Raw genomic sequence first — 26465 nt, forward strand, 5'->3', positions numbered from 1 at the left:
CTTGACTGACACTCAAATAAGACTATCTTGCTGAGTAGTAGGTACATGGAGTTTTGTGACCTCATGTAAATGCCATAGCTTGTACTGTATGTTCGGCCCTTAATCTAGGCTATAGATATTTATTATATTTTATGAATTGATCTTTTCCATCTTTTGAACTTCAATGGAGAAGTACAATTCAGCATTAGTTAGAAATACCCTGGTGAAGTAGGCCTACACCTTCAAAGTGCAAAAACATTTCTATGAAAGTAGGACTTGAGTTATTTTCCACCACTGACACTGTAGTTCCTGCATTGTTTGCATTGTCACCATTTAAGTGAGAATTTTCGCTAATGTTTAAGCAACACAAATGGAAGTACTTTTACAGTCTCTCATTCATTAAATATCACAGTCCTGTCCTGCACTGTGGAAAGTGAAGCTTTTGCCTAACTGGTTACTAATGACCCTGGTTCAATCAACAGCACAACACCTCAGCCCTGCTGTAGTAGGAAAACCTGTCTCACAGTTTTGCTCTATGGATGACCCTCACCACTGACCTCTTGCAGTTGAAAAACACAGAGGTTCAGACCTGAGATCACTGAGGCGTGGCATTATTAATTCAAGCAATACTACTACCTTGTAAACTGTCTGCGGTATACACAGCAAAAGCCGGGGAAATTACAGATGTACTGAGAAAAAAAGGGAAGATTAAATTTGGAAAATAGTTTCGTTGATGGCTTCCAAATTTCAGATTCTCAACAGTTTCTTTCCGATTGTTTTTGAAGTATTATTTCCAGTAGCACCGTACATGCTGGAAAACAGAAATCTCAAGAAGTGACTCATCACATGATGTTGCTCAAAGTTCCAAGAGCTCTCCATGCGCCCCACTGCAGTAACTTTGTAAGAGGATTACCTCTCAGCTATGTTAATCTAATAACGAAAGAAACAATTTCTCCCGAGTTTGTACTTCTGTCAATGTAACTCTTATGATGGGTTGGAAACAATTAAAAGCATAAGGCCCTTTCCATCAAACAGTGAAGAAGATCTACACCATATAAACCTTTTAAATCTTCCAGCATAAATGGATTGCACGCGTATTGTAGAATCAAAACTACATTTGCGAGACTATACAGACAAGGTTGTATCAACGAGGTGAGACTACTATGCAGTGTGGCAAAGGCAAAGCAAAAAAAAAATCTTATGTACCAAAAACTACTATATTTTATTGGGTAACATATAGCCTCAGCAAAAAGACGTTCCCATAACATATTACCTGTAACCGTGAAACCAACCAATGATTCAGTAAAGTCCCGCAACCATAGCAGAAAAAAACAGCTAACTAAACAGCAACTAAATTAGTTTTACTGCAAGTTTAGTTAATCATGAGTTATTTTCAAATGGTTCCTCAAGTAATACACAATAAATGTACAACTACAGCATCATTTTTAATTACTGGATTGTGATATTTATATGCACGTTATGAAAGGTTTTTAGAAACACTGGGCTTTGGAAGTATAGTGATCCTCGAGCCAACAATGTGAGGCTTGAATGCTCAGCTTCACTTTCAAATGAACGCTCCCTGTTGAAGAAACTATGCTCCTCCCACATGTTTTCTAGGGCAGAGCTTCCTGTCAGAAAGACCTCTGCATTTGTTAAATGTACAAAAGAGCTTTCACTGTTAATTCTTTTACAAAATATAATTTGGAAACAAGGTCAAACGATACACTCAAGACCTCTTACAGTTATTGTGAAACCATGTGAAATATTTCATTACAGAAAACAACTCAATTGTTCAATCCACTTGAGCCTTATTCTTGAAAAAGTCTGACACCATGTGGTCAAAATGAGCAGATTCACACCTTTCTGTACTGAGCTACAGAAAGGCACAAGAAAAACACTACCCTTCTGTCACCCATCACATTCTACTAAAATAGAGTAGACATTTACACATTTTTTAAAAAGAAATGACACCATTCAATGACAACTCAGAAAACTGCATCTTTGCAAAATTCAGCGAGTGATTCGGTGTATATTTCAGTCTTCTTTCAGCCCTCCAAAGACAGCGGTGGGGACACTCTTCTGTTCGAGCTGCACCTCTGCAAAGGCCAAGAAGGGAGTACAATTAGAAACTGAATCACAAGTAAAACACGTATGCATGAATGTTTAAACAAGTGGACAGTTTTTTTTAGTTTTACTGTCAGAGTCATGGTCCGCCTATCACTCACCCTCTGGTCCCTGGCCTTCATCTTCATCCTCATCGTCATCATCATCAATGTCGATCTCGTCAGGATTGGCTTGTTTGGCCAGCTCAGCCAACTCACTGCGAGAAGTGTCGCTCCTGCAGAAGCAGATGAGGAGAATGTGACTCTCGTGGACAATGTAGTCTTTTTTCTTTCTTTTTTTATAAAGAGCAAACTCTTTTTTTATTTCATTGAGTAAAAAGATCAGAACAAACCTGACGAAGAGAATCTTCTCTTTGGGTTTAGGTTTATCCTGCTCAGCTTCTGCAGCAAGCTGTTGTGCTTTCTGCTCCAGCATCTTCATGTCATCAATTCCCATCTGGCCTGGAGCAAGATCTGACACTGAACACATAATCAAAACATGGTCACATGATCAAAAAGGGGTTGGACAAACACAGCTCAGTACAGAAAATGCTTGTCAGAGACTAACAAGCGAGTGCAAGCTTACTCACCGGTGCCTGTAGCGCTTGTTGTGGCCTTCAGCATCTGAGAGGACATGAAGTTGACCTGGGTGTTGTATGTAGCCTGGACACTGCGTTTGATCCTCAGCATTTCTCTAATGGTGTCCTCATTACCATGGCGGATCTCAAATTCTTTCCAGGTCTGCCAGAAATTAGCCGTCACCTGAAAGATTGAGTTGATAAATAAGTCAAAAGAAATTAGGAAATATTTACACATCATTGATGGATATGTCTAAGGACAAGCAGTAATAGCAAATGGATGGATAGATGATGGAAGCATGACATTTTATTCAGACACATTGGAGGTGGTTTAACTTACTCTTGGGTCACAGATCTGTGAGCAGTAGGAGTAAATTGCTCTGGCCCGATCAATCTCACCCAGTTTACTCTCCATGTCAGCAAATCGCTGACACATGTCCCTTGAATGCTCATCTGGAAGGACCTAGATAAATGCAGAGCATGTATTAAAACAATGTGTATGTATGTTTTCAAATTTCAGGGGGAAAAAATGGTTATTAAAGAAGGCAGCATATGGATTTTGATCATGCAGAGCAAAAACAGTGCCACCATACCTCAATAGCTTTCTGGTAAATTGCTCTGGTATAGGTTACTCCATAAATTTCAGCTGCTCTCTTGATGTAGATATTGAACATGTGATGTCTCTCATCCGTTTCTACTGCCTGTGTTGCTCTCTCATAAACAGCCATGGCGTGTCGCGCCAATCCATACTCCTCTTCCAGTTTGGCATACAACAGGTAAATGGCTGAAAAGCAAGGATACATTTGGAATCAGTGTATTTTATTTCAAATCAAAATGATCTGAATATACAAGAGTTGTCAAAAGCTACTTACTCTTGGCAAATTTGGCGGGGCAGCCATCCAGTGCTTGTTCAAATAAGTCTCTCGCTCTCTCCAGCTTCTTTCCTCCATAACGATCGATGAACTTGGTGAGGTAAGTGTTCCAGATGTCATAAACATTTGGCCACCTGAAGAGTGCGATACCACGCTCGTATGCCTAAAAATCGTGTCAACAAAGACATTTTAGAAACCATAAAATGGAATCTGGCAAGAATACACAATAAAAAAATATTATCTGGCATATAATTACTTTGAAGCTGTCTTCAAAGTAGTTGTGCTCCTCAAGGAACATGGCATAATTGATAACGATCTGTGGTGTTGCGATGCGGAGGTCAATAATACGGTCATACACTGCTTTCGTGGACTGAGAAGAAAAAGAATGGAAATTGACAAAATTAGACAGCAATTGAGATACTAAGACCACTGACTTATTCTGTTACAGTTTATCTGCCATATGGTTTAAGCCTACCACACTTTGTTGGCTTGTATAACTGGAAACTGGAAACTAAGATGTGTGGTAAACATACCTGGAAGGTACCAAGACTCTCCTCCAAGTCTGCCAGCATAGACCAGACCTTCAAAGATTTGTACACTCTGTTCTGGACCGGCTCGGATGCGTCGAAGTACTCCGCTTTCTTAGATGGGATGGCAGTAGCTTTCTGTATTCAATGTCATTAATGAGACAAAAATTAGAATTATTTCAACAAAGCACACATATACATAAACTGAATGCATTCTTACATTTAAAAGGGTTAAAAAATTTTGTGGAGGTCTTAATTTGTTTCACCCAAAAGCCAAGTGAAGATTTGTGAAATGTATCAGAGTTGAAGAGAGCTAAAGACAAAGCAACTACCATGGCATATTTATGGATTTAAGTTTATTACAATATGCCGCATCAGGCTATATTTGTCATCAACTGTAATAGTAAACAGGTGTTTAGTTTAAAAGCTGTTTTTTTTTCTAATATCATTGTAGTTTCTTAGCTCAGCCACTAGATGTCAGCAAGCACCTTGCATAAATATGCTACCATTTTACTGACTGCAGATAATGAAATCAGTGTTTCCCCTAGCGTTTCTTGGGAGGGGGGTTTGGTTAAGTGTGGTTAGGGGGGTGTGGAGTAGAGGGGGCAGTTGTAACCGTGATTTCGATTTAGGCTCCAAACAAACTTATATAATGTATATAATGGAATAATGGGAATCCTAGAGTGGGATTTTATTCTGAAAGACACATGCATCCGCGAATACACTGTAGGGGAAACACTGGACAATAATGTGACGGCAACTGTGACACAATCGTCTCACCCTCAGTATGCGCAGCGCCTGTTCATAGTTCTCGTGGCGAAGCTCCATCTCTCCATATTCACACCAAACTGCAGCAAGGTCATCTACCTGCTTGTAGTTTACCTTGGTAGCCTTCTCAAATATTGTCCTGGCCTGAGTGAATATATAGATATATGAATGAATATGTATATAAATGAAATATGACTATAAGACAAGTCAAGAATACAGAAAATGTATTTTGAAGTGCAAAGGACCTCCATGACTTACATCGTCCAGCTGCTCGTTTTCCTCGTAGAATTTCGCAAAGGAAACCCAGAGAGAGTGAGGCTTCCCTGTGGCCTTCATTGCATCCACAGTCTGTACTGCTTCAGTATAGGTGTTGATAATCTGCCAGGAGAATGGTTAGAATGGTTATTAGTTATGTACTAAAGAAAAGCAATGTCTCCTATGTGGCATTTTGTTACCACTGAACTGTATAGGCACACTTCCTGTATAAAAGTACAAAGAAACACAACTCTTACCTGCCGTGGATTGCCCTCATACAATTTTACCCGCTTGTGCCACTCATGGACATTATGGGGGTTCTGTCTGAGTAGCACACTGTTCAAGAGGAGGGGCCGTCGTGCTATGAGCTGCTCAAACCGGGCCAATCTAAGCTCTAGGTCTACGTCATCTGGGAGGAGAAGGACAAAGTATAGAATGCATAAGAGAGGTGAAAACACAGAGTCTAAACATATTGTATGTATACTGATATTAATGAAGCAAGCAAGCACACCATCTTCATCCTGTCCCATCTCAGAAGTGGTCTCCATCTTGGCAGCAATCATGCTCTCCTCAAACTGGGCATAACTGTCAAACACTTGTGTGAAATCCCTTACTGTTACCACTGTAAGGATGGCCTCCTCATACACATCACGAGCCTGAGAAAGTACCATAAAAAAAAAGTCAGTGAGTCAAAGCAGCATGCAGAAAATGTATGTTTACACAAGTCAACCAAGCTTACATGTAAAATATAAAGCAGGGCCGTGCTTTTAGATAAACAACTGCCAATATGTTTAAGTGCTTTGTATTATGAATAAAAATAGAAGCTATTGATAGGAAACACACTTTCTCGAAGTGGCCGCTCCTGATGTAATAGTCAGCTAAAGAACACCAAAGTTTTCCAAGTTGGTCTGTGAAGCGAGTGAGGCCTCCTCGGATGATGGCGCCCACATTCAGAGAGGTCACCTTATCAGGGTTCTGGGAGATTAGGTCACATAGTTCATGCCACAGCTGTCCAACAAAAAAAAAGAAAAGAGAAAAAAGAAAAAATGTTAGCTTAGTATCAACTTTGCTGCATAGCTTGAAAAACAAGAACAAGGCATGATGGGAGGGTGCTATGAGAATAAAATCTTACTTGATAGTTAGACTTGCCCTCTTTTGACACAAAACTTTCGTCATTGACAACAGCTCCTAGTCGCACAGCTGCTTCATCCAGGCGTCCAACAGACCGTAAGTAGTCTATGTATTCCTCTGCATTCTCCGGAGAAAGCTGCATGGCGCAAAGCACAAACAGCAAAGTTTCAGGACATTTTAATTCATGTACAAATTCTTTTACAAAGAATCTTTACTTGAAACGACAATTTCACCTGAAAATGATAATCCTGGTATAATAAATTAATTTGATTATTTAGAAATGTTTTACTTCTTGGTTGACATTCGAGTTCTACGTAGTATCATGTTACAACCTTCAGTTTTATTTTTCTTCGCAACAAGTACAGCTAATCCAGTAGTCTCTGACTCAAACAGAAAATGTAAATCAGACATCAATGTGTGAAAACTGATTTATGCTCTATGGTCTCACCTTAAGGTACCGTCGATAGACGCGTATGGCTGTCTCAGGCAGGGGCAGGTTCCTGACAAAGCGGAGATACAGAGGCCAGATGCGTGGGTGCTGAGTGACTGGCAGAGCTCTGAGCGCCCGGTCAAATGTTCGCCGACTTCTTGTAATCTTGCACTGAGATACAAGGAACTGGCAGTAATCGAGCCATATTCTAGGCATCTAGATAAAGGGAAAACAGATTACCGGTATTTCAATTTCAGTTTCAATCACACCATCGTACCATAGTATTTTCTTTACCATCAAGAGTATTACCTTGTGCATGAACACCAGTGCCCTTTCATGGCAATTATTAACCTCTTCATAGGCTGATTCAGTAATGCATCTTCCTTTGACTTGTTTCCGTCTCTCTCTCAGATAGCTGTACCACAACTTGTAGCTGCGAATAAAAGGGACAATTATTATTTAAAGGTATTAGGCCGGGGGCGTCAAATGTGCGGCCTGCGGGCCAAAACCAGCCCGCCAGAGGGTCTAATCCAGCCCACAGGATAAATTTGCCAAGTGTGAAAATGACATAGAAGACAGAAGAGGCATAATATTGTTGAAATTGGACGTATTTCTCTTAAGAAATTCAGGCTGTTCATAATGTTTTGTAAGCATCTTAATGTACTACTTAGAAAAAAAAATTTGATTTCTCTGTGTTTATAGGTTATTACGCTGTTATTTTACTGGTCCGGCCAACATGGGACCAGATTGCGCTGTATGTGGCCTCTGAACTAAAATGACTTTGTAGAGGTGGTGAAAAAAATCGATTATTGATTAATCAGGATTATTGTTTGTCTTAAACTGATTATCCGAGGTCGGGCTGCAAGCACAGGCCAAGCTGCTGGAGTCATTGCCTGAAACCACTGAGCCATAGGTATACAGTACCACCAGCCAAGTTAAGTTGGTCAGTAGGCTGTTGCACAAGTTATAGGCTAATAGGCTGGTGTTTATAATGCCACATGCCTGTCATCGTGGCGCGTAAACACCGTTTTTATGCAGATGCACCCTTGTTAACAGACACCGGAGACCTGTCACCGGTGGTATGTGAACAGCAGCGCCGCCGTGTCGTTGAACAGCTGGGAATACTGGTAGAATTGACATAAAAACACGATTGCAACTCACATTTATCCGGCAAACTGTTTCCATCAGCATTTGTCGCATTAACTTTGTATCGATCAAGACCAAATCGATATTTATTACATTTAATCGAAATTGACTGTTTCCATAAGGCATTTTTAATTCGATAATGCTCAATGGGAATAAAAACGTGTGGATGGAGACATGGTAGTCACATGACAAAGCTTGTAAATGGCGCATTTTTAACACTGAAATTCTCATATGATATCACTGTCAACAACAATCAAATAACTGAGTAACGGGTTAGTTACCTTCCGGGCAGCTCCCTCAGCGCCCGCTCATAGATCATGTTCAGGGTGGATTTGGGTCCATTCTGTTTGAATTCGATGTAGCGCATCCAGCACTTGACTGAGTATGGGTTCCTAATGATCTCCTCTTCATAGGGCAAATCATCGTCCTCCTAACAGAACCGAGCAAACACAAAACACATCAAACACAACACAACCCAAGCCAGCCGGCGTGACTAGTTGCGCCCGCTAACGCTAACAAGAGCGCGGTAACGTAACGTCACAGCAACGTTGACCACTGTTCATTGTGAACAAAGTTAACTACGAACACAAAATATTTTTTTTAACTACATTGGCCGCCTAGATCAGAAGCATCAACCAGCCTAACCACATATTTCTCCGATTCCCAGTTAGTTCACCACAACTTCGGCAGTTGGAGACAACCACATTAGCGAGCTAACGTTAACGTTAACACTTCACAGTTCCCAACAAACGCTGATATGTAGTAACACCGTGTATGCATGACTTACAAACAGAACATCAGTTTTTCCGTTTAACGATGGCATTTCTTCCTATAGGTGAATTGTAGAAAAGAATGGCCTTTATAGATACAAAGTAATGCTAACTTTAGCTAACACTAAGCTGTGGACCTTTCAGAGCGTGTCGCGGCACTTCCGGCTTCGTCACGGAGTTCTTCTTCTGATCGATTTCCGGCCGAATGTGCAGAATCGTACTGCTGCCACCCTCAGACAAAACACCGGTAGTTATCCTACATTTCCGAAAGCAGGCCGTGTTTACTGACCGACGAGTCGACATCATATCTATCTGTAATTTATATATGTGCACCATAGACTGTAAAAGATGTGCACAGTGCATGCAATATGTTTTTTCGCAACTGCAAATGTATTCATTTCTATGTTAATGTAATAACTGATGTTGGGACATACTGTTAAAGATACACTGCAGGCATAGGCCTACTGAATATAAAACAAAACCAGTATTAAAAAAATATTACATTAATATTAATTAAAATGTCTATGAAATATGTGTTAAATGTAAAACATGACTAACTGATAATGAATAGCCTACAGTTTTTTACTGATACAGAAAGTAGCATTATTTCACAACTGGATTGTTTTGAGAATTAAGATATATGGCTATATTATGGTAAGCTCTGCTGATGACTGCTTTTCTTACTGCACATTAGAAGTGATAGTTCAACAGCAAGTTATTATAGCCTATTTCAAATTGCCACCGTATTTCATATACAGTATACACAGCCTATGGACATTTGGATATTTCTTCACATGAACAGAAATAACTAATAGGCTACAAAACTATTTTAACCATTCATTTCTTAATTACCCTTTGAATACACAAAAGACTGCAAAACGTTTGTTTTAATTAGTGAAATACTGTTTCCTTATTAATTGTCTCACAATGTTCATAGGCTAGGATGGAATTATTATTGTTATTGTTATTGTTTTTGTTATTGTTAACAGTTAAAGTTCTATTCAGTCTATGACTGTTATGGTGTCAATGGTCCAAGGGCATTTGAACAGTTGTCAGCTAATTTGTTTTTAGAGCTAGTGTCAGCAATGTCTGAAAACCAGAGTCGGGCAATGAGTTTCCATAACAGCAACAACATCCTTATGTGGCATGAGGATAAAGAGCTTTGATATCCAAGTAGGACTTAATATAGGTCTTATCTCAGCCTGGTTGGAAAACATTCTTGTCCTTTTAAGGCAAGGTGTGATACAGCTTGAACTTTATTGAAAGTTACATTCAGTTTCATTAGAGGAATATGAGATGTGCCAATGGTCTGCAACTGAATACCAGCACCACTTGGGTGCTTCTCCAAAATTAAGTTCCAACCATATCTATGAGCATGTTTAATTGCAAGGGTACATAGAGACAACATTACGAACATTATGAAATTCTGAAAGCCCTCCCAAATTAGCCAGAATCTAACTTTACATGATCAAATTATTTATTGGAGAAAAGAGTGTTGGTCATATGTTGCATGGAGATTAATTTGGGACATAGCTAATTTACTGCTATCCCTCTTTCATTTTGTGAGCAGTTAACTGCAATCCTTCTCTATAAAACTCACTACATGATAATGATACATAGTATTCACTTTGGAATGTGTCACATGTAAAAGATTTTAAAACAATGCTAAGTGTTATTATACTGATTAAAAAAATATCCATGGTACTTAGTTTTACCATATTTCAAACTTCTGAAATGTGGATAAGCTGACGCTCTGACATTCAATACCAGTGACATTTAAATGTATCTTACTAGAGCAACAAGTTTATGCCTCATGCATTATTAAATCTGGAGCTGTTTCAACATTTTCATTTTTGGTCTTATAAAAATTGGACTAAAATTTCTGAACGAGCTTGCTGCAGTCAGTTAACATTTTTTCTTCTTCTTGTTTTATTGCTACTTTAAAGTAGTTAAACATTAAGCAATCTTGTATTTTAATAGAAATAGAAAAGGCCTGCAATGTCAAAGGATGAGTCTGGAGATGGCAGGGAATGCTTGACCAAATTGAGAGGCAGGCTGCTGCTGACCAGGCAGTTCCAACGCCTATATAAGAAGAAGTCTCAGACTTCTCTGAGAACTGAAAGGCATCCCACACAGGTTAGTGCTTTGTGTATGTTTACCCTTACATAATCTCCTTTTACTTATAATTTCATTAATGTCACATGAGTCTAAGTAATCTAATACGTGTTTAATGTCAAGTAATACATAATTAATTTAAAAAATAATCAAATGTTATTCACAAAGATGAAAAGTAAATATATGTGGCAATTACTCTTAGTTACTGTAGGAAAACTTTCTTCTCAATGTGTAGTTTTATATTCTATGAATGATTATAAAAAAAACACACTTCTTATCTTATCTATTCTTATCTTATCTTGTATAAGTGAGTTAACTGCAAAGGCTTATTGAACTGTACAATCTTCCATAAGTGTATTGATGTTTAAGTAGTGATTTAAATTTGTGTACTGTTCAACGACCATCTCAGTCTATCTTTAAAAGCATCCTTGGGCAACAACAGATCTGAGCCACAGTTGAGATAGCGAGGTAAGTCATGTGTGCAGAACAACCTCCATAATGGACAAATGCTACCAAAATCAATCATAAATATTGTGGTCTCTTGTGCTTTCACCCTTCCAGGCTCACCTAAAACGCAACCATGAGCACAGACGCGGAGATGGAGCAGTATGGCCCGGCGGCCATTTACCTCCGGAAGCCAGAGAGGGAGAGGATTGAGGCACAAAACACTCCTTTTGATGCCAAAACAGCCTTCTTTGTAATTGATACTGAAGAAATGTATGTCAAGGGGAAACTCACCAAAAAGGAGGGTGGCAAAGCCACAGTTGAAACAGATGGGGGAAAGGTAAGTGACTTTATTATCTGAAGCATATTGATGTTTTTAACTCCTGTAAAGCACTTTGACGGAAAGTGCTCTATAAATAAATGTATTATTATTATTATTATTACTTCCATCCGAGTCCTTGTTTCATTCATTTGAAACAAGAGCTTAGTAAACCTGTAGGATCTTTTTCACCTCTGTGTATTTAAATTCCAGTCAAATGCAATTGCATCCATATCATTAACATTTAAAATATAATTCTGTATTCCAATTTCAGACTGTCACTGTAAAAGAGGATGACATCCATCCCAGGAATCCTCCAAAGTTTGACAAGATTGAGGACATGGCCATGATGACCCACCTCAATGAGCCCTGTGTTTTGTATAACCTCAAAGACCGTTATGCATCATGGATGCTCTACGTGAGTTTGCATGATACTACACTTTTCAAGATATTTCTACCAAATTTTTCAATGCTGTCTCCTTTTTGCTGTGATCCCTAATCTCATGGGACATTTTCATCAAGCAGCTAAAAACATTTTCTTACTGATGGGGTTTTCATTAGCTTGTCTGAATATCTGCTTCATTTCATTCTATTGCTTGTTATTCTCCTCTTTCCATGGTCGAAGTTTTGTACTTTTTCAAATTCACATCGATCACTATGTGTGTAAAATTGTAAGCCAACTTACTTACTGTATGTACCGACTTAGGTATTATTTACTTATGTGTGTGCGTGTGTGTACCTAATACGGTTTCTATGCTCTATTTCTATGCATTTTTACAGACCTACTCTGGGTTGTTCTGCGTTGTCGTGAATCCATACAAATGGCTTCCAGTGTATGATTCTGTTGTTGTGAATGCATACAGAGGCAAGAAGAGGATTGAGGCACCACCCCACATCTTCTCTATTTCTGACAATGCCTATCAGTCCATGCTCACTGGTAAGGCCAAAGTTTAAAATGTTTAAATGTGTATGTATAGAGGATCAAATTTAACTTCAGAGGAACTCATGAGGTTTGTTTTAATTTCAGATCATGAGAACCAATTTCATGTTTTATTGATGTTTTATTTAAGGAGGACACAAAACACTCAAAGAGATGATGCAGATATGACATGACATGTCTACATTACAACCATACATGGTATATGATAGTATAAATGTATAAAATATTATCTAATACATTTTCTTCATTTCAGATCGTGAGAACCAGTCTATCCTTATCACGTGAGTAATAAAAAAAACAATGACATTATGTTAGAGACACAAAAAAGAGAGAAAAAAAAGTCATAAGAAATTAAGATATCTCTCTCTATCCCCAGTGGAGAATCCGGTGCAGGAAAGACTGTCAACACCAAGCGTGTCATCCAGTACTTTGCAACAATTGCAGTGGTTGGAGGCAAGAAGGACCCAGTACCAGGCAAGATACAGGTAAAATAGTTTGCTGGAGAAATGGTCAGAAACTTGTCTGTTGATATCCAATAAACAATATGCAAGCTTTATTCTATTATCTTTTTGTAGGGCTCTCTGGAAGATCAAATCATTGCAGCAAACCCTCTGCTGGAGGCTTATGGTAATGCCAAGACCATTAGGAATGACAACTCCTCTCGTTTTGTGAGTCAAGATACAGTAAATGAATAGACAACATTACTTTTTAGTTGCATAGAGAATGATGCTAACCAAAATCTAATACATTTAGGGTAAATTCATCAGAATTCACTTCGGAACGAGTGGCAAACTGGCCTCAGCTGATATTGAAACATGTGAGTCATTTTTTCCACATTTTGCATTAATATAATTATATAATAATTTGGAAGATTTTAAAGACATTTGTTGAATGATGTAATACATCAAACATTGTGTTGTCTACTATTAATTTGTTGAACATAGATTTGTTGGAGAAGTCTCGTGTCACCTTCCAGTTGTCTGCTGAGAGGAGCTACCATATCTTCTATCAGCTGATGACTGGCCACAAGCCTGAGCTCTTGGGTATGTAATGTATACATAACAGATACATTACACACATATGAAAACACGTGTATAAGTAAGTGCAAGCATATACATTTCTTCTACTTTCATTCAGAGGCTCTTTTGATCACCACCAACCCCTATGACTATCCAATGATCAGTCAGGGTGAAATCACCGTCAAAAGCATCGACGATATAGAGGAGTTCATTGCAACAGATGTAAGACATAGCATTAGTTGAAAAGTCAGTATACTGAGGGAATGTTGCAAATATTGACAACTTTCCCTTATTTTCCCTTGCAGACAGCTATTGACATCTTGGGCTTCAATGCTGAGGAGAAACTCGGCATCTACAAGCTCACTGGTGCTGTGATGCATCATGGTAACATGAAATTTAAGCAGAAGCAGCGTGAGGAGCAGGCAGAACCTGATGGCACTGAAAGTAATTATCAAAATGATATCACTCCCATGTAAGTTTTCTAACGTGGAATTCCTTCCTAAGTCCATGTGTACTTAGCAGTCTTTGTCTTTCTTTCCATCAGTTGCTGATAAAATCGCCTACCTCCTGGGCCTGAACTCAGCTGATATGCTGAAAGCTCTGTGCTACCCAAGAGTCAAGGTCGGAAATGAGATGGTGACCAAGGGTCAGACTGTTCCACAGGTAATGAAAAAAGAAAGTGTTTGTGAGTTGATGACAATGATTAAAATTTTGTATGTTGTTGAATCATTCAAGGGAACATTTAAATACTAGATTCTCTACTTCTAGGTCCACAACTCCGTATCGGCTTTGTGCAAGTCCATCTATGAGAAAATGTTCTTGTGGATGGTTGTCCGTATCAATGAGATGCTGGACACAAAGCAGGCCAGATCATACTTTATTGGAGTGCTTGATATTGCTGGATTTGAGATCTTTGATGTAAGTGAGCAATCTGAAAGTCTTACACAGTGAGCAATCTGAAAGTCTTACACAGTTTTTCAGTGGAATGAAATTCCTTGCTGTAATTACAGTTCAACAGCTTGGAGCAACTCTGCATCAACTTCACCAATGAGAAACTGCAACAGTTTTTCAACCACCACATGTTTGTTCTGGAGCAAGAGGAGTACAAGAAGGAAGGCATTGATTGGGAGTTCATTGACTTTGGTATGGACTTGGCTGCCTGCATTGAGCTGATTGAGAAGGTAATTGGCCACCTAGTTAAAACATGATTCATTTTTTCCACATGGAAATGATGAGTGCTTCCACAGGTTAATTGTTTACATGAAATGTAAATTGTTCTCAGCCAATGGGCATCTTCTCCATCCTTGAAGAGGAGTGCATGTTCCCCAAGGCTTCTGATACAACTTTCAAGAACAAGCTGCATGATCAGCATCTTGGCAAGACCAAAGCCTTTGAGAAGCCCAAACCTGCAAAGGGCAAGGCTGAGGCTCACTTCTCCCTGGTGCACTATGCTGGTACAGTAGACTACAATATCACTGGCTGGCTGGACAAGAACAAGGACCCCCTGAATGACTCAGTTGTGCAGCTCTATCAAAAGTCTTCAAACAAACTGCTGGCCCTCCTGTATGCAGCTCATGGAGGAGGTGACGGTAAGAATGGATTTAAATAATAATAATAATAATAATAATAATAATAATAATAATAATAATAATAATAATAATAATAATAATAAGACAACTTAAGATATACATAACATTTGTTTAATATCTTTATTAAAATGCAATGTTTTGAAAAACAGAGGCTGCTGGTGGTGCCAAGAAAGGTGGTAAGAAGAAGGGTGGTTCCTTCCAGACTGTGTCTGCCCTTTTCAGAGTATGTACTCTTTCATGGTTTTAGATCTCAATTCAAAACCTAATATTTATATCACATTTGATATACTTTCTCAAAATGGTCATCCACAGGAGAACTTGGGCAAGCTGATGACCAACTTGAGGAGCACTCACCCTCACTTTGTGCGTTGCCTGATTCCCAATGAAACAAAGACCCCAGGTAAGAAGCTCAAAGACCTGCTTTGTGAATTTAATGTTACAAAGTGTCACAAAGGGATTTCAAATCCTATTAATTTGAAACTTCCAGGTCTTATGGAGAACCACTTGGTCATTCACCAGCTGAGGTGTAATGGTGTACTGGAAGGCATCAGAATCTGCAGAAAGGGCTTCCCCAGCAGAATCCTCTACGGTGACTTCAAGCAGAGGTGACTTTTTGGTATAAGTCAAGTATGAGTTAGAAACACCAAGCCACAATGCATAGTAAATATGAATAACAACACAATTTTGTATTGTAGATACAAAGTATTGAATGCCAGCGTCATCCCTGAGGGACAGTTCATTGATAACAAGAAAGCTTCAGAGAAGCTGCTGGGCTCCATTGATGTGGACCACACTCAATACAAGTTTGGACACACAAAGGTACATTCAGAAAATATCCACAGTTTTGCTTATGGAGCTATCCTATATGTTTATCACGTATTTCCTTGATTTGGCATGATAGGTGTTTTTCAAAGCTGGTCTGCTGGGTACCCTGGAGGAGATGAGAGATGACAAACTGGCTACGCTGGTGACCATGACCCAGGCTCTTGCCAGAGGGTACCTCATGAGGAAGGAGTTTGTTAAAATGATGGAGAGGAGGTAAGCAATACCGAAGATTGTACTGTTCAGTTATATGGCTTGTTTCTTAAAGGTGTCATACTCAGCAATTCCTTGAGATCCCACTGCAGTTGCAATCACACATTAACTGTAAATATTTTTTTCCAGGGAATCCATCTTCACAGTCCAGTACAATATCCGTTCATTCATGAATGTGAAAAATTGGCCATGGATGAATCTGTACTTCAAGATCAAGCCTCTTTTGAAGAGTGCTGAGACTGAGAAGGAGTTGATGAATATGAAGGACAACTATGAGAAGATGCAGGTAGACCTGGCTACTGCCCTGGCCAAGAAGAAGGAACTGGAGGAGAAGATGGTTTCCCTGCTGCAGGAGAAGAATGATCTGCAACTGCAAGTAGCTTCTGTAAGTGACATGCCAGGAATATATACATAGATATAGATCTATGGAGATACGGACAGTAGATAAAACAGTCCTTACATTCTGAAAATATACATTAACTGTGAGAAATCTGTATAATACCAAAGTTTCTAGCATAAAAACAAACAAGTAAATTATCCTATTTTATGTCCAAAATATATCATAGGAAGCAGAGAACTTGGGGGATGCTGAGGAAAGGTGTGAAGGCCTCATTAAGAGCAAAATCCAGCTTGAGGCCAAACTCAAAGAGACAAGTGAAAGACTGGAGGATGAAGAGGAAATCAATGCTGAGCTGACTGGCAAGAAGAGGAAGCTGGAGGATGAATGCTCTGAGCTGAAGAAGGACATTGATGACTTGGAGCTCACCTTGGCTAAAGTGGAAAAGGAGAAACATGCCACAGAGAACAAGGTTCACTTTGGTTTGAGTATCCTATACATACCTAAAATGGATTTGATGATGATGCCCTATGCCTTTTAATTTATTATACTGTATGTTTAATCTTTCACACCATTTTCAGGTGAAAAACCTCACAGAGGAGATGGCATCTCAAGATGAGGCTGTTGCCAAGTTGACCAAGGAGAAGAAAGCACTCCAAGAGGCTCACCAGCAAACACTGGATGATCTCCAGGCAGAGGAAGACAAAGTCAACACTCTGACCAAGGCCAAGACAAAGCTGGAACAGCAAGTGGATGATGTAAGAAAACAGTGGTTTTAACCTCGTGGTTCTGCCTTCTAACAACATGAAGGATTGTTCATTTTGATATTCTAAACCTAAAATATCTCAAATCAACAACTGATTAATAGCCACTATTTCACAGCTTGAGGGATCACTGGAGCAAGAGAAGAAGCTCCGCATGGACCTTGAGAGAGCCAAGAGGAAGCTTGAGGGAGATCTGAAACTGGCCCAGGAATCCATCATGGATCTGGAGAATGACAAGCAGCAGTCTGATGAGAAAATCAAGAAGTAGGTTTTTCTCTGTTTTAGCTAACCAATTCTCTTTTCAGCAACCCACATTATTACACTGCAACAACAGTAAAAAAGTAAAAACTACAGTGACAGCTTTCTTGGTCTGCCCATCAAGGAAAGACTTTGAGATAAGCCAGCTTCTCAGCAAGATTGAGGATGAACAGTCCCTGGGTGCTCAGCTTCAGAAGAAGATCAAGGAACTCCAGGTAAAATTATTTTATATAAATTGATAACTCAGTGGATCATCAACATATAAATGTTCTGGTCAATAAGGCTCCCTGATGTTACTACCTTCAAAATCTAGGCTCGCATTGAGGAGCTGGAGGAGGAGATTGAGGCTGAGAGGGCTGCTCGGGCTAAGGTTGAGAAGCAGAGGGCTGACCTCTCCAGGGAGCTGGAGGAGATCAGCGAGAGGCTTGAGGAAGCTGGTGGAGCAACAGCCGCTCAGATTGAGATGAACAAGAAACGCGAGGCTGAGTTCCAGAAGCTGCGTCGTGACCTAGAAGAGTCAACACTGCAGCATGAAGCTACTGCTGCAGCTCTTCGCAAGAAGCAGGCTGACAGTGTTGCTGAGCTGGGAGAGCAGATTGACAACCTGCAGCGTGTCAAGCAGAAGCTGGAGAAAGAGAAGAGCGAGTACAAGATGGAGATTGATGACCTCTCCAGCAACATGGAGGGTGTTGCCAAATCAAAGGTGAGTGTTTTGTTTACAAGTTTTATGTCCTATACTATATGTGGGAGAAGTGGACAACTTCAATGTTTTGTTGTTGTAGGGCAACTTGGAGAAAATGGCCAGGACTCTTGAGGACCAGCTGAGTGAACTCAAAGCCAAAAATGATGAAAATGTTCGCCAGCTGAATGACATGAATGCACAGAGGGCAAGACTGCAGACGGAGAATGGTGAGTCACCTTTATTTGAATCTGGTCTGTTGGTAAATTTATCAGATTATACAGTATAATGTTATTCATGTGTTTTTCTTCAGGTGAGTTTTCTCGCCAGCTTGAGGAGAAAGAAGCTCTTGTTTCCCAGCTGACCAGGGGAAAGCAGGCTTTCACTCAGCAGATTGAGGAGCTTAAGAGACACGTTGAGGAGGAAGTGAAGGTACAACAATATCCAGTTACTACCTTAAATGCTTAACATTAATGATTTTCCCTTTGGAAGATACCAGGAAATTAAATGCATCTAAATAATTAACAATAACACATTTTGAATTGGTGAAGTACTTATTGACACAATATTTTTTCTGCTTGATTAGTAAGTTAGAGTGATTTGTTGTGTTAACAGGCAAAGAACGCCCTGGCTCACGGTGTTCAATCAGCTCGCCATGACTGTGATCTGCTCAGAGAGCAGTTTGAGGAGGAGCAGGAGGCCAAGGCTGAGCTGCAGCGAGGAATGTCCAAGGCCAACAGTGAGGTGGCTCAGTGGAGGACCAAATACGAGACTGATGCTATTCAGCGCACTGAGGAGCTGGAGGAGGCCAAGTATATAATTACCCATTTCATATTTAATAATTTTCCTTCCATTGTATGTTCAAATTAATGGTTGAAATTAACAAATTCCTCAAATCAGGAAAAAGCTTGCCCAGCGTCTGCAGGATGCTGAGGAATCCATTGAGGCTGTGAACTCTAAGTGTGCCTCCTTGGAGAAGACCAAGCAGAGGCTGCAGGGTGAGGTGGAGGACCTCATGATTGATGTGGAGAGGGCTAACTCTCTGGCAGCCAACCTTGACAAGAAGCAGAGGAACTTTGACAAGGTTAATAGTTCATTAAATAATAAAAATTGGAATTCAAAACACATTTTATCGGATGAACACATACCTGAAAATGTTACCAATAATTATATTATCCTGTAGGTCCTGGCAGAATGGAAGCAGAAGTATGAAGAGGGCCAGGCAGAGCTGGAAGGAGCCCAGAAGGAGGCTCGCTCTCTCAGCACTGAGCTGTTCAAGATGAAGAACTCTTATGAGGAGGCTCTGGATCACCTGGAGACCATGAAGAGAGAGAACAAGAACCTGCAGCGTATGTTAATAATACTACATCTGTTCTAACTGTTAAAGTGATTATTTAACCTTCTATGGTGCTAAATTGTGCGAGTAAAACATTCAAATATATCAGTTCCTATACATAATTTATATTGCAAACAGGCAGTCTGAGTAACGGCAACTGTAACTTGTCTTGGTTGCTCTATAGAGGAGATCTCAGACTTGACTGAACAGATTGGTGAGACTGGAAAGAGCATCCATGAGCTGGAGAAATCTAAGAAGACTGTGGAGACTGAGAAAACTGAAATTCAGACAGCACTGGAGGAAGCTGAGGTAATTTGATTAAAAGAAGTGGTTTCTGTGTGTTGGACCCTATTGTATATAACCTTTCTTTGATTTTGGTTATATCTCTATAAAAAGCAACTTCTGGTATGTCTGTGAATTTTAAAGGGCACTCTGGAGCATGAGGAGGCCAAGATTCTCCGTGTTCAGCTTGAGCTCAACCAGATCAAGGGTGAGGTTGACAGGAAGCTGGCAGAGAAGGATGAGGAGATGGAGCAGATCAAGAGGAACAGCCAGAGGGTGATTGACTCCATGCAGAGCACTCTTGATAGTGAAGTCAGGAGCAGAAATGACGCCCTGAGAGTCAAGAAGAAGATGGAGGGAGACCTGAATGAGATGGAGATTCAGCTGAGCCACGCCAACAGGCAGGCTGCTGAATCCCAGAAACAACTGAGGAATGTCCAGGGACAGCTCAAGGTAAGGGTGTTTTCATCATTCAATTAAAATAAACATACAAAAAATCCCACATTCCTCATTGTTCTTTGTAATTGTCAGGATGCCCAACTGCACCTTGATGATGCTGTCAGAGGACAGGAAGACATGAAGGAACAGGTTGTCATGGTTGAGCGCAGAAATGGCCTGATGGTGGCTGAGATTGAGGAGCTGAGATCTGCTCTGGACCAGACAGAGAGAGGCCGCAAAGTGGCTGAGCAGGAGCTGATTGATGCTAGTGAGCGTGTTGGACTGCTGCACTCTCAGGTTTGATTCCATTCATTCAACAGTGTTATTGAAAACAAAGTATGCATATATTATCTTAAACATGACTTTCATGTCATTACTATTCAGAACACCAGTCTTCTGAACACCAAGAAGAAGATGGAGTCTGACCTTGTGCAAGTCCAGGGTGAGGTGGATGATGCTGTTCAGGAAGCAAGAAATGCTGAGGACAAGGCCAAGAAGGCCATCACTGATGTGAGTTTACACACCTAAAAAAAAATAGTGATTCATTCATTGTGATTCATATTTGTAATTCTTTTTTATTTTTTTATTTAACCTTTATTTAACCAGGCAGAATCAATTAAGAACAAGTTCTTATTTACAATGATGGCCTGACTTCAATTCTTTGCAAATAATTATAAATGTATTCAAATTTGAACAATTTCAGGCTGCCATGATGGCTGAGGAGCTGAAGAAGGAGCAGGACACCAGTGCTCATCTGGAGAGGATGAAGAAGAACATGGAGGTCACAGTCAAGGACCTGCAGCATCGTCTGGATGAAGCTGAGAACCTCGCCATGAAGGGTGGCAAGAAGCAGCTCCAGAAACTGGAGTCCAGGGTATGAACTATACATGGTATAAATGTTCATTACACATGAATTTGAGGATTCATCTCTTTGATCAATAATTTAACATCATATTACAGGTTCGTGAACTGGAAACTGAGGTAGAAGGTGAACAGAGACGTGGGGCTGATGCTGTGAAAGGAGTCCGCAAATATGAGAGGAGAGTGAAAGAGCTGACCTACCAGGTAATGTCTGAAACCTGAAGATGTAAGTTCTTAATTTCTTTCCTCTGTATCTATACTTTCTTGGTGACAATTCTTCATTTGTACAGACTGAGGAGGACAAGAAGAATGTCCATAGACTTCAGGATCTGGTGGACAAGCTGCAGCTTAAAGTCAAGTCTTACAAAAGACAAGCTGAAGAGGCCGTGAGTCAAATATTTTGTGCTATTAGATATGGGAAAGTTGCACGAATGAATAATATACAAGATCATTCATCGTTCATTGAATACAATGCAACATACTGTGACTCCAAACCTTTAACAGGAGGAGCAGGCAAACACCCACCTGTCCAGACTGAGAAAGGTTCAGCATGAGATGGAAGAAGCTCAGGAGCGCGCTGACATTGCTGAGTCCCAGGTTAACAAGCTGAGAGCCAAGAGCCGTGACCATGGAAAGGTAAGTCATGTGATCACGTCTTCAACAAATTCTTGACTGGCACCTTTTAAGTGCATTTGGAGAATGAATGAAATAAACAAACAAACACTGGCATCAACAATGATGCCAATGATCTTGCTGGCATTCCAACCTATGAGTAGTCAGTAATCATTACTATATTACTGCTTGTGCCCAGTAGTTATTTTTTATGCCAGAACTTAGTACTTACTGGTGAACCATGTTGAAACACAGCCATAAAAAGCAATATAAAAAAACTGAATAATTTGCTAATTGATTTTTCTCTCTTTTTTTTTTAGTCCGACGCTGCTGAGTAGCCTAAGAGTCATCATGCAGATGCCAATTTCAAGCAAGTTCATAAAATATGAACCACTGGTTGGGGTCTCTTTAACTTTTCAAATAAAATGATGACTGTCATCATTATCCTGAATCCTGTCATCTGTTTTATTATGTATTTGGTTTCTCAGGAAAAATAACTAGTCCAAAACAAAGTGGCTATAGTAGTATAGTAGTTCAGAAGCACTCTTTCATCATCCATGTTCAGTACAACAAAGAAGTATTTAGCTGCACATTGAGATGAGAAAGCAAGTGCATGTAACATTGTGTAACAGTAGTAATAAACGTTTTTTAATTTTTTTTAAATTATTATTTAACTTAGCTGATGCTAAGTTGGTACTAATTTTTATAGCTTTGTCCCTATATTACTGACATTTTTCCAACTACCTTTTTATTGAGAACAAGGTACAGAAAGACAGTAATATAAAAAAGACAATACTTTATGATTTTTCACACAACACATACAAATACCCCCCCCCCCACACACACACACACACCCAACCCATCTCCCCCACCCTACAACATCCAGTGCATCCCATTCTAAGGAAATTAAATGCTTGCATCATCATGCATCACCCTTCAGGATGTAGTACTAGTGGATTCATGAGTTATAAGGGAGGGTTTTAAGCTTGTTTATAAAAGACATGGTGGAAAAGTAGAGGTCTTTCGACCCTCTTGTATTTGATCTTTTCAAGACTTAAAGCAGAAGTAAGTGGAATGTTTGTGTTAATATAAGTCTTAAATATCTTCCGACAGCAATCACTTACATAGAGTTATTTATTATATGTATTTGTTCTTTTTGTATTTACTGTCTTGGAGCGACTTTCCCGCACTGGTGGACAGGAAACGACCGAAACGACGTGTTTTACTCGGTTTTACCTGACAACGAGAAGGGAGGAGGGAAGAGAGCGCTCCGCAGCTGCTAGAAGCAACACCTGTTAGCAGCCTGGTGTTAGCCACATTGTTAGCAGTAAGTTACAAGGTGTGTAGCCCGTGTTGCTGTGTGTAACTTACTGCGGGGAGTCAGTCGAGTGTTATAGTCCGTGAACTGTGGTCCGTGACCAGCAGCATGTGGTGTGTTGCGAGTGTTACTGTTACTGTGTGTGATGTGCATTACCGGTATCATGCAGCTACAGGGGTAGCGGTGGGGAGAGGAGAGGAGGGGAGGGTTACACCGGGCCATAGGTGCCGGCTGTATCGTTGTAATAACGCAGAAATTCTTTAGGGGGTGACAGAAGTTACGCACTATAGCTTTAAATGGAGCATAAGGTCACTCATCCATAAGGAGGTGCTGGGTGGTTTGGGGGATTTATATAATAACCAACTCCTTTGGTTTTTTTTGGTGGTGTTGATCTGAACCAGCTGCAGATCAACACCACCAAAACAAAGGAGACGGTAGTCGACTACAGGAAGAAAAGTCCCCAACCCAAGCCAGTGTCCATCGAGGGGACGGAGGTGGAGGTAGTCAGCTCCTACAAATACCTTGGCCTGCAGCTGGACAGCAAGCTGGACTGGACTGTGAACACAGACCACCTATACAGGAAGGGGCAGAGCAGGTGCTACTTCCTGAGAAGGTTGGCCTCTTTCAACATCTGCAGGAAGTTACAGTACTGCAGATGTTCTACCAGCATCTTGTTTTATGCTGTTGTGTGCTGGGGGGGGGGGGCAGCACACAAATCCTCCCTCTCTGCTAAACATTAATCACCACTCTCTCACATAGCTTTTTTATTTTTGACCACAGCAATACCTTGTGATCTGTTGGTAAGATGGTAAATAATAAGTTTCTTCTGTCAACGAGTGTGTCATTCAACAAGATGCTGGCAATGACCCCAAACTTTACATCAACAATTGCTTTGATCGTGAGTCAGCCCATTCTTTGCATCTGCAGTTTTAACAAGAACTTACAAGTTGTGTGGTTGTTATTTTTGGTTTTATCTGTGTTGGTGCATCTCTCCTTATGTTACATTTCCAAGAGGCATAAGGCAAATCCTCTAACATTAATGGAAAGGGCAGTGGTGTGATTTGTATTAGATGTCTGAGACGTGTATCCTGCAACTGTACACCAGTGACATTCTGACGCTTCTCCAACATTAGGACTTGGCTGTGATATCTAATTGAGATGGACACAACTGTCTATCAAACAGAGTGTCTCAAATGATAGGTAATCTTTAAAGCAGAAGTAAGCGATCCGGTCGTTTTGGTTAATGCTGCGTTCCAGGTAGGCTTTTGAAACCGTAAATTACAGCTTCAAGTCACAACTTTGACACGACTTTGTAGCGTTTCAGGCAACCCACTCGTGTTTTTCCGACCTGTTTTACCTATGAAAGTGCACTTTAACGGCCACTCGTAACTTCTGACCCGTGAACTCGTACCAGATCGAACTGGTACGACTTCACAGGTCGGAAAAACACGAGTTACGAGTTTCCTTGAACGCACCATAACAGTCCTCGTCCCTACGTCACCACATTCACGCCGTCCCTTGGCTGCACACACACGGAAGATATAACTATTTAAGACTTATATTAACACAAATATATCACTTACTTCTGCTTTAAATCACTGTATTTATTGGAACAAATGCTTCACAAATCATGCTGTGCACTCTTGCTGTTTATTATCAAGTAAACTGTGAACGTAACAGCCATATTAAATTCATGAGTCATTTTAAGGTCCATCATTTACAACGAAACAACAAAATTAGGAAAACATTACTTACACTATATTTTATATCACTTTTAAACAATATACAGTAAATTGGCATTTAAAGCATTCATAGTGTAGCTGGACTAATATGTATGTATTTTGCAGGCTTTTCCTGTTACAGTAGCATCTATAGATTCTCTTTAAATTAAATTAACTAATTAATTAATTAATTAATTTTGTAAATAATCAGATGAGATTAGTATCTTTAAGTTTTACCTGCTGGACTTTGCCATATCATAAGAAAAGAATCATGGTTATCATTGAACAAGTGATGAACATATTACCACCAAGTAATAAGGTGACAAGAACACTGTACTTGACCAAATTGAGTTAACACACTTGAGCTGAGCTGAGCTGAGCATCTGATACAGTTGAGGGCAGTAAAAGTATTGGTATTGTGCTTTTGCTATTGTGGTTTCTAGATTCTATTTGTTACATTCTTAGTGCTGTCAAGAAAAACTCATCAAGAAAGAGGGTGGCAAAGACACTGTTGAGGCAGATGGAAGAAATGTCAGTGAAAATATGTTTAATTTTCTTATTATGCTTTATCTTTATTTAAGACGTCCTGGTAATTATTACCTTCCTGATTCAATTACTGTTTCACTCAGACTGTCACTGACATCCATCCCAGGAATCCTCCTAAGTTTGATAAGATGGAGGACATAGCCATGATGAGCCATCTGAATGAGCCATCTGTGCTATATAACCTCAAAGAGCATTTGCATCATGGATGATCTACATAAGTGATTTGATTGAATGTTTTGTGGTGTCATACAATTACAAGGAGGACTGCATGATATGAGCAAAAAGTGCAATGTGCAATGACACTCTCGTCCGTGATGAAACCACCAGCGAGTTTTACCTGATCACGAGCCCATGGAACGGCTCTTCACAGAGTGCAGTGGAATGATGTTGCATTCAAAACCATTCAGAAATATGGAACAAACTGTCCCTTATTGATTCAAAATGGGACACAGTAGCTAATGCTCAAATATGGGACGACCACAGTCAAGGTGCCCGGTAACTGAAGGCTCTACCTCCCAGTCTGTTTTTAGAGATACTGGGAGTCACTAACAGACCTGCATTCTGGGAGCTGAGTGCTTTGGTGGGACAGTAGGGAATGATGAGGTCTTTCAGATAGGATGTAGCCTAGCTTTGTCATAAGTCAGCAGAAGAATTTTGAAGTCTATTCTAAATCCCACAGGAAGCCAATGGAGATAAGCTAAAGTAGGAGAGATGTGTTCTCTCTTACTAACTCCTGTCAACACCCTTGCTGCAGTGTTCTGGACCAGCTGGAGACTCTTTATGATGTGATTATGATGATTATTATTAGCCTATGATTATTAGTAGGCTTGTAGTAGTAGTAGTAGTATTAGCCTATTATAACAGAAGTTGATTGATGGTGGTTGTGGTAGGCTAATAGACAGTTTGTCATTTTACCCCTAAGTCAAGAATAAGCCTGTATAAAACAGGCTATAAATTAAGATAACATAAATCTATTAAGAGACTGTAAAACTGAAACCACTGACAAACTGCTGTCTGAGATTATATTAGGATTTAACAGTGAGCCAGTGGCACTTGTAACAGTAAGACAGTCACAGTCAGGGAATGACAATTGGCTTTAATGTAAGCTCAAAACCATTGTAGGAATTCGTAGGCAACTCTCCTGTGGCTATGCACTGGCTAGTGTGCCCAGTTCTTTGAGTGTTCAGAGAGGTGACAGTCAGTATAAATGAATGGGAATCCTAATCCATTCAAAATTTATGATTGTAGTTCTGGTTGCCAACACAGCCCATTCATTAACACAGTGCTGACTGGC

At 40.0% G+C, this 26465-nt stretch overlaps 2 protein-coding genes across 7 annotated transcripts in view; one reads left to right on the forward strand and one right to left on the reverse strand.

Moving 5' to 3' along the window:
• Positions 1 to 1466: 1466 nt before the first annotated feature.
• xab2 (XPA binding protein 2) lies at positions 1467 to 8739 on the reverse strand. The gene is made up of 19 exons (XM_085783963.1): positions 8576 to 8739; positions 8070 to 8218; positions 6952 to 7075; positions 6661 to 6858; positions 6214 to 6348; positions 5925 to 6089; positions 5593 to 5737; positions 5339 to 5490; positions 5085 to 5204; positions 4839 to 4970; positions 4065 to 4196; positions 3788 to 3901; positions 3532 to 3694; positions 3253 to 3443; positions 3000 to 3122; positions 2672 to 2843; positions 2435 to 2561; positions 2205 to 2317; positions 1467 to 2075 (listed from the first exon to the last, which is right to left on the reverse strand). Exons 1-19 carry the CDS (start codon positions 8609 to 8611, stop codon positions 2014 to 2016), a joined length of 2553 nt encoding a protein of 850 aa, XP_085640089.1. The 5' UTR covers positions 8612 to 8739; the 3' UTR covers positions 1467 to 2013.
• A 1920-nt stretch (positions 8740 to 10659) lies between these two features.
• Positions 10660 to 26465, forward strand: part of LOC146982790 (myosin heavy chain, fast skeletal muscle-like) — a 34903-nt gene continuing 19097 nt past the window's right edge. The window contains exons 1-41 of one of the 6 annotated variants that reach the window (XM_085783970.1): positions 10660 to 10694; positions 11097 to 11141; positions 11235 to 11457; positions 11711 to 11854; positions 12217 to 12373; positions 12630 to 12657; positions 12753 to 12861; positions 12952 to 13044; positions 13130 to 13193; positions 13321 to 13419; positions 13514 to 13617; positions 13701 to 13839; positions 13940 to 14058; positions 14164 to 14313; positions 14406 to 14576; positions 14678 to 14978; positions 15134 to 15207; positions 15297 to 15384; positions 15472 to 15589; positions 15680 to 15803; positions 15886 to 16022; positions 16149 to 16404; positions 16586 to 16828; positions 16938 to 17114; positions 17239 to 17384; positions 17503 to 17593; positions 17692 to 18081; positions 18161 to 18287; positions 18371 to 18489; positions 18673 to 18869; positions 18958 to 19141; positions 19241 to 19406; positions 19578 to 19702; positions 19820 to 20128; positions 20207 to 20410; positions 20498 to 20623; positions 20817 to 20987; positions 21074 to 21178; positions 21265 to 21360; positions 21479 to 21610; positions 21907 to 22027. In XM_085783970.1, coding sequence (XP_085640096.1) covers positions 11254 to 11457; positions 11711 to 11854; positions 12217 to 12373; positions 12630 to 12657; positions 12753 to 12861; positions 12952 to 13044; positions 13130 to 13193; positions 13321 to 13419; positions 13514 to 13617; positions 13701 to 13839; positions 13940 to 14058; positions 14164 to 14313; positions 14406 to 14576; positions 14678 to 14978; positions 15134 to 15207; positions 15297 to 15384; positions 15472 to 15589; positions 15680 to 15803; positions 15886 to 16022; positions 16149 to 16404; positions 16586 to 16828; positions 16938 to 17114; positions 17239 to 17384; positions 17503 to 17593; positions 17692 to 18081; positions 18161 to 18287; positions 18371 to 18489; positions 18673 to 18869; positions 18958 to 19141; positions 19241 to 19406; positions 19578 to 19702; positions 19820 to 20128; positions 20207 to 20410; positions 20498 to 20623; positions 20817 to 20987; positions 21074 to 21178; positions 21265 to 21360; positions 21479 to 21610; positions 21907 to 21924 — 5805 coding nt within the window. In that variant the 5' untranslated portion in view covers positions 10660 to 10694; positions 11097 to 11141; positions 11235 to 11253 and the 3' untranslated portion in view covers positions 21925 to 22027. Of the gene's footprint in view, positions 10695 to 11096; positions 11142 to 11234; positions 11458 to 11710; positions 11855 to 12216; positions 12374 to 12629; positions 12658 to 12752; positions 12862 to 12951; positions 13045 to 13129; positions 13194 to 13320; positions 13420 to 13513; positions 13618 to 13700; positions 13840 to 13939; positions 14059 to 14163; positions 14314 to 14405; positions 14577 to 14677; positions 14979 to 15133; positions 15208 to 15296; positions 15385 to 15471; positions 15590 to 15679; positions 15804 to 15885; positions 16023 to 16148; positions 16405 to 16585; positions 16829 to 16937; positions 17115 to 17238; positions 17385 to 17502; positions 17594 to 17691; positions 18082 to 18160; positions 18288 to 18370; positions 18490 to 18672; positions 18870 to 18957; positions 19142 to 19240; positions 19407 to 19577; positions 19703 to 19819; positions 20129 to 20206; positions 20411 to 20497; positions 20624 to 20816; positions 20988 to 21073; positions 21179 to 21264; positions 21361 to 21478; positions 21611 to 21906; positions 22028 to 25138; positions 25157 to 26465 lie in introns of those variants that run through there. The other 5 variants (XM_085783964.1, XM_085783965.1, XM_085783966.1 and 2 more) reach the window with 5 other exon arrangements.

The sequence above is a fragment of the Trachurus japonicus genome, chromosome 8 (genome assembly GCF_045865225.1).
Source record: "Trachurus japonicus isolate A0001 chromosome 8, Traja_1.0".
NCBI lineage: Eukaryota > Metazoa > Chordata > Actinopteri > Carangiformes > Carangidae > Trachurus > Trachurus japonicus.

What these genes read in the sequence shown, in the direction of transcription:
- xab2 (XM_085783963.1), bottom strand. Translation starts at nt 8,611, where the DNA reads ATGCCATCGTTAAACGGAAAAACTGATGTTCTGTTT. An exon ending in AGGGCAAGTCTAACTATCAA is followed by an intron (nt 6,090 to 6,213) that starts GTAAGATTTTAT and finishes TTTGTTGGACAG; the next exon opens with CTGTGGCATGAACTATGTGA. An exon ending in GATGGGACAGGATGAAGATG is followed by an intron (nt 5,491 to 5,592) that starts GTGTGCTTGCTT and finishes TTCTCCTCCCAG; the next exon opens with ATGACGTAGACCTAGAGCTT.